Raw genomic sequence first — 7653 nt, forward strand, 5'->3', positions numbered from 1 at the left:
ATATTATTTGAAATTCATATGTAGTAACCCTACTGATGTGAAAATTAAGTTATAATAAATAACTTTTCCTTTAACTTGTAGGGTTCTTAGTCAGTTCAAAAATTCATATGTTAATCTAATTCAAGTTAACCTTAAATACTTGATGAGAGAATATTTATAGGGGGTAATTTTACTCTACTACCCTTGGGAGGTTACTATTAAGTTGGAACCATGTGTGCCAGTAAAGACTAATATGCGATCGTCATGTGTCAAGTCCTAGGAGCTCCACGTGTCTTTATAATCTCTATTATGATTTTGAACTGAAAAAAGATAGAGAGGAAAATTCAGTCAACCAAGAATATCTCCAACATCCCAAGAATTATCTTAATTGGGGAAGAAGTCCCCGCCCCCCTCTTTTTGCAGGTACTTGGTCAGAGACAGAAGACGAATGATAGGCTTTGCATCATCAAATGGTGCCCACTGTGGGGCCCTCGTTTTTCTTTTTATCAGCCAAGTATAATATCAAGCCACACGAAGCACAATCAGATTGAGTGGGAAAGAAAATGTTTCACGTATGTGACCTCATTAATGGCTTTTGGAAAAAAATAGGAAAAGAAATTGGGAGCGACAATCCAAGAGAAAGAAGATGTTCATCTTATTTTATAGATCCTATGCGGCTTGTTTTTCGCCATCCTATTCGGCTTTGTGTTAAAATAAAACCTTCTAGAGGCTGGGGAAAAAGACAAGCAGAATCAATGGATGAAGTTCCACGGCAACAAGGTACTGCAAATTTTGCTTCAATTTTCTATTTCCTTATTCGCATAATTATAGTTGCAGCCATTAGCATCCCTAAAGCTAAAGCATCCAATGGGACCATTAGACCAAGTGTCAATTAGAGTCTACTTCAGGTGAGAACCTTCTTTGAATCAAGTTGATAAGAAAGGGTGGAATTCCCTCTAGGAATGGCCATGTACACTCCGGTTTCACGAACTGATTTTACGATAGTATCGTGCCGCCACATACGCAACGATGGTAAATTCTATATTTTTCTAATCTATTGAGTCTATGTGTTTGCCTATCATCGTTGCTTATTAATTGCACTTGTTGAGGTTGAAAACCTCAAGATGATGAAGCTTGATTTTGTTCATGCTGTATACATTATATTTTTCTAGCCTACTTTTGGGTTACAACGTCAATAAAGGGATTTTCCAATGAGCATAACATCTCTCTCTACCCATGGGAGTTTTATTCCATGACTGCTAGGGCCAAATTGGGCTAGTCCCGAACCCTTAAAGAGATGGCCAATGGCTAGTATGATGCATCTTTGCATGACAAGACGGTAGATATGGCTATCGCGAACATAAGCATCAAGACCTAACCGTGAAGACAAAATATGAACATTATGTCTAATTGCGGACATAGGCATCAAGACCGAACCGCGAAGACAAAATATGAATATTATCTCTGATTGCGGACGTAGGCATCAAGACTGAACTGTGAAGACAAAATATGAACGTTATCTATGATTGCAGACGTAGGCATCAAGACCGAACCATGAAGACAAAATATGAACATTATTTCTAATTGCAGACGTAAAGCATCAAGCCGAACCGTGAAAACAAAATGTGGATGATATTTCGGATTGCAGAAGTAGGCATTTCGCTAAATCACGAAGAAAAAATATGAATGTTCTTTAAAATCCCAGTTATCAATTACAATCCAAGCAACTATGTGCTCACGAAGACCGAGGGTTCAAAAAGCCTCGGCACAAAGACTCAAAGAGGACTTCCCCTAATAATTAAGGAACAAGTTCGAGGCTACGCACCTCGACCACCAAAGAATCAAAGGGGATCGCCCCTAATAATTAATGCACCAGTTTGGGGGGTTACGCACCTCTGCCAGGCGAAGACTCAAAAGGGACAACCCCTAATAATTAAGGAACGAGTTCGAGGCTACACACCTCGACCACCAAATAATCAAAAGGGACCACCCCTAATAATTAAGGAATCAATTCGAGGAATCACTCCCAAAACAAAAAAAAGGTTCGATGTAAACCCCCCTCGGTTCGAAAAGAACTTCTAACGAAAGCCGAATGATCAAGATTCTCGCTAAGCAAGCAATGCTACATGAAAAAGCTGCCTCATCGAGATAGTAGAGCTTATTCTAGTACACCTAAATGGTTAAGGGCCAAGATTTTATGAGCTTTGGAAAGTAAGCGAAAGAGGGAAACCTTAACCGCCACAGCTTCGACCAGCGGCTCCGAAGACGAGGCACTCAGCCTCGGCCAAGGGCCCCGAAGACAAGGCACGCGGCCTCGGCCACCACAGCCACGGCCAGTGACCCCTGAAGATGAGGCGCGCGGCCTCGACCAGCATAGCCTCTACCCTAGGCCCTTGAAGCCGAGGCACGCAGCCTCAGCCCTAGGCAAAAAATAACAATAAAAATATATATGTACTAATTTAAGAGTTGGCCCCTCTCTACCATAGGAAAATCCCCGAACGTCTCTATCACCTCAAGCGACCTAATCACCCTCTGCATGGGAAGAGTGAAAGGGCACTGGGAGACTTGAAAAGCGAATTCAGCATCCAAGACTGCTAACCCAATTTTTAGTAGAACTTTTTTACAGAGGCTCAGAAAAACAATGACGATTACTCCTTCAGCTGCCCAAACTCCTCGCTTGATCAACTCAAGGAGTGGGGGGCAAGTGATGAGGGAATATTTGCAGGGGAAAATTTTACTGTACTACCACTGGGAGGTTACCATTAACTTGGAGCCATGTGTGCCAATAAAGGCTAATATGCGATCGCCACGTGTCAAGTCCTAGGAGCTCTACGTGTCTTTATAATCTCTATTATGATTTCAACCAAGAATATCTCCAACATCCCAAGAATTATCTCCATTGAGGAAGGTTATATTTTCTCCCCATGGAAAGAGGATCGGCCTCTATTTTTTAAAGATATCTTATCTCCCAAGGGAAAGGCCAAGGGACATCTATAAATAGAGAACAACCTCTACAGGTATGGGGATCTGACTCCTAAGGAACTCTTTTATTATTTTTTATTATTATTATACTTCTCAAAAACCCGTGAATAGACTTGAGTGTCGGAGGTACAATTGGGGAGCGAGTACCGGCCCCCCTCTTTTTGCAGATACTTGGTCAGAGACAGAAGATGAATAATAGGCTCTGCATCATCAATACTTTATTAACTTGTACCTATTTAAAATAGTTATAGATCATCTTTGATACTACTTATCTTCAATAAAAAAATATATATATACTCATTAAAAATATTCTTTTAAGTTCATAAGATGAACACAATCAAAAAACTTCCCCAAATGTAACTAGTAAGTCCGTATTTGTCAATTAAGACAAAAATATTTTTATTATATTTTTTAAATTTATCAAGTAACTCACTAAAAAGAAATCATGTAACTTTTTATTTGTGATTATTTAGATAAATTTATTTTAAATTTTATAGATAAGAAAAAATAATTTATATATTTTTGAATGTATTTTAAAAAAATTAATAAATAGTTTGATAAAAGTTTTAGAATACTCTCTAATGTTATCTTAACTATTTTATATTTTAAATTTAAAAAATATTTCAAATTTATTTTAATTAATTTTATTTTAACGCTACCTAAATATACACTTGGACGGTGAGAGTAATTGATGCAGAAAAAATAAGCCCATTGCGCATGAGGGCCGAAGGAACCAACCATATCTCAACCACCATACCTCGCTCCGAATAAAAAATTTAAAACTAACTTTTGTTTGGTTAACTATAAAAGAACGACCCACCCGACCCCGTTCTGTCCTCCTTAACCAATCCGTTATTCAACGTAACGTAGCATGAGATAAATTAATTGGATTCTTGCGTTTGCCCTCATTCCAAGACCCATCAACCGATACATTAATTGCCACCCCCACTTCTCTTCTGTGATCACGACCATCCTCCCCTAATCGCACTAACTTTGCCTCTCATGCTTTCTTTTGCGTTTCTCAGCTCATGATGTCTCTCTTTTGTTTCTTTTAAGAGTACACTGAATGACCAAGATTCAATGGTTCCTTCCTTTTCTTCAAAGAAAGATTACGATTCCTTATTTTCTTCATGGGTCTGTTATATGTAAGATTAATTAATTAGAGAGAGACAGAGAGAGAGCAGTTTGTTTATTATTATTATTACTTACTTTGGAGTTGGAGAGGACAACGCTCAACTTACGTTGGCGGGCAGTTAGGAGGCCACCATATGGCGAAACCTCAATCCTCGAGCCAATTGCTTGTGACTTTCTACGGCCGGCCACAACCGTTCTAAATTTCAGCGGAACCAAAACTCACCAAACTTGAACAAGAAGTGGGAGAGAGACGACAGTCTATAAATCAATTAACAAGTTTTTAAAATAATAATATTATTTTTTTAAAATTATGGCTTTAGTATTAGTAAAATGTTATTTCCCAAACCTATGATTGAATGTTGTTCGTTTTTTAATCCAACTAGGCTCCCAGCTGACCACTAGATCAAAGCCAGACAAATAAAGATATATATGATGCCAATTAAATTGGGAAATCTCTAAGTTGAAACCCTCTAATTTGAAGACTCAATAATTGGATTAGACGGTCTAAGAGATACCTTGGAAATGGAACAATTGAGTAGCGATTTAGTATTTATTTTTATATGTTAGTAAAGACTGGTCATTTAAATTAAAATTCTTCACCTCCATTTGGGTGGCACTGATATTATGAAATTGTGTTATTTGATGCTATAAATTGATTAATCATATATCTATTATATAATACCGTGATTAATCATCTAATTGGATACAACCCCATCGTTTCAATTAAAATAGTGTGATGTGTAAAACAAAAGCCAATGTGAAAAATATATGCCACATCACTCCATTTCAAACGAAATTCTATTTTGTTATATGATTTATTATTATAGTATTGTGTGTAATATATAAAATTAAAGTTTAAATATAAAATTAATAACATTTAAAGTTTGTTATAAAATTGATAAATGGGCCAAAGTTCATTATTTTTAATTTATTTTTTTAAAAAAATAATATTTCTTAAAATCATCTTAATTAATTAACATAAACGTTAAACAACGCCTTGAATTCATACCCAAGCTTAATATTTTTTTTTTTTATGGGAACAACAAACCTATATACTGACATCAATGCTCTGTAAAGACTCGCCATTCTCTCCTTCTCCTTCATCAGTTCGTCTCCATTTAAGCTTCCACGTTAAATCCCGCGTTTGACAATGAAAGAGCTTTGAATGAGGTCACCTCTCTCATGCACTTCCCAACTTTAAAACAATTGCTTTCTTTGGATCCCATCCCACTTCTGCCAGTGGGGGTTCTCATTCTTGAAGAAGCTCACGTGATTCCCGTTAATAGTAAGTTTATAATATTTTCTCCTCAACTGTTGTAATATTTAAAGATTTTGTTTTTTGGATGCCTTATGATTGATTTTCGCTTTGTGGGTGGGTTTGAAGATGAGTCAAATCGGTGAAATCTTGGCTTTGGGCTTGCAGTTGCAGGCAAGCGGAGAGGAAGAAAGAAGAGTCAGAACGGTTCTCGATTTCTTGAGGGAGAGAATGGACGGTGTTGATCGAGTCCAGAGGCGGAAGACTCTCAAGGAGCGGCTTGGATTCAAGACGATCGGCTGCTGCGGCGCCACCTTGGGTCTCAGCCCATTCGCAGTGAGAGTTGGGGACGACGACGAAGCACCGCCGCAGCCTCCAACACCGCCGCTACAGCAGCTGTTAGAAGATATTAATGGTGGTCGGACTCGGCCAGCCAACGGCTGTGTGCCCCAGATTCCGGCGGCATCTGCATCTGGAATGAATTTGGCCACGGCGTTAGCCGCCGAGCGGAGCCACCGGGCGGCCCAAGAGTCGGGTGGCAATAGTGGGCTTGTAAGCCCAGTTCGGCTTACAAATGAACGGCCCAGTAACGGCACTGCGGGAACCGCTCTGGTGACGCCGTCGAGAGTATCGTTGATGAGACTGATGGTTGAGACGGACGGTGGAGCTGGACAGAGTGGAGCGGCGGAGAGAGAAAATGATTCTGTGTGCTGCGTGTGCATGGGGAGAAAAAAAGGCGCGGCGTTCATACCATGTGGGCACACATATTGTAGGGTGTGTACGAGGGAGCTTTGGCTGAATCGAGGATCTTGCCCACTCTGCAACCGTCAAGTCCTTGAGATTCTCGATATATATTAGAAGATCAGAACTTTCCTGGGTGGCTTTGATCGGACGGTGGAGGGCATTGTGGTGGACTTGTGGTGCCATGCACCCTAAAGTCCAGAAAAAATAAAAAATAAAATAGATGGAGCCCTCTTGAGCTGTAATATGAATACAAAGAATATTTCTCACGTTCCAACAATTACACTGATTATTCGGATTGTTCTAAAGTTGTGTTAAATTATCTTATGTAATTAAGTTCTCATTATACGGGTAACTATGACTTTTCATACATTTATATTGATTTTTAATGTCCACTTGATGGATCAAATGTTAGCATATTTTTATGCTATAAGAGGTTAGGTAAACAACAAAATAGTACAAGAATCTAACTTAAATTTGTTAAATGAAACGTACATGACTATAATAATCTTACTTTATTCAAATGGAAAATAAAAGGGAATGAACATTTAAAAAAGAAAATGAAGTTATAATTAGGAGGGTTCCTAAAGTACTCTTATTCATCAAGGGGTAAGATTGTTGAGTAGATCAACCTTGCCCCGACCCCGAGGTTAGACACTGTGTCTATATTGAGGACCTCGGGGTATGCTCGAAAGTTCTCACCCTGCAATCTACGACCCCTAGCTAGTCTTATTTCATTTTTGACAGGGGGCATATCAAGAAGTATCAAGGCGAGTCCTGCATTCCCCTTGGCATCTAAAATCCTCATCAAGCTGCGCTCTGGAACCATTAGGCATCGATACTCCGCCTTATGTTTCCTATGATGCGCATCTAGAGTGTCCACTTCCAATCTTGATGCTATTTCTTCTTCCAGAGAGAGCTGGAGGTCGTGTAAGGTTGCAGCCACCAGAAAAGAATGAAGAATAGTTAGTTTAAGAGGGGTGAGTTATGTAACACCTCAAATTTCTCAAGTGTGTTATAATTTAGAATTTTGAGAATATAAAAATTTTTCATATCACAATAGCTATCACACATCACACAATATCCCCAAAACTCTAATTTTCACTTTCTTAGCTTAAAAAACCCAATAATTGAATAGCTAAAACAGGCGTTGAAATTTCAAATGCGAAAGTTAGATCGAACCTGATATGATTCGCAACCATAATACTTTATTATCATAAATAAAATCGTTCAAGACATCTACAAAATGTATTACAAAGACATCATTTCTCGTAAGTGGTAACTGAACGCCTTAAACATATCCAAGACATACATAGGTTTACCATAAATAAAGATATTCTAAATATGCTACAGACAGTAAATTAAGTTTATTCTTCCACTACCTCCTTTCCCTTTGATCCACTTGTCGAACTTAGAACGTTTGAATATTCTAGGGACATAGTCCAATTAGAAGATGAATCTTCTAGTGAAAAACTCCAAAAAATTAGTTTATATCAATGCATGAACAATTATAAAAGGAATGAGAAAAATAACGAGAACTACTCTAAAGTGCCTCGTGAACA

At 38.4% G+C, this 7653-nt stretch overlaps 1 protein-coding gene across 2 annotated transcripts; it reads left to right on the plus strand.

The window, feature by feature from the left end:
- Positions 1-5194: 5194 nt before the first annotated feature.
- LOC127795645 (putative E3 ubiquitin-protein ligase XBAT35) lies at positions 5195-6402 on the plus strand. 2 transcript variants are annotated; one of them, XM_052327448.1, is made up of 2 exons: positions 5195-5380; positions 5480-6402. In XM_052327448.1, the coding sequence occupies exon 2, from the start codon at positions 5480-5482 to the stop codon at positions 6206-6208; it is 729 nt and encodes a 242-aa protein (XP_052183408.1). In that variant the 5' UTR covers positions 5195-5380; the 3' UTR covers positions 6209-6402. The 2 variants fall into 2 exon arrangements, with proteins under 2 accessions (XP_052183408.1, XP_052183409.1); XM_052327449.1 differs by having other exon boundaries at positions 5519-6402.
- Positions 6403-7653: the final 1251 nt, after the last annotated feature.

Source organism: Diospyros lotus, chromosome 2 (assembly GCF_014633365.1).
Source record: "Diospyros lotus cultivar Yz01 chromosome 2, ASM1463336v1, whole genome shotgun sequence".
Lineage (NCBI taxonomy): Eukaryota > Viridiplantae > Streptophyta > Magnoliopsida > Ericales > Ebenaceae > Diospyros > Diospyros lotus.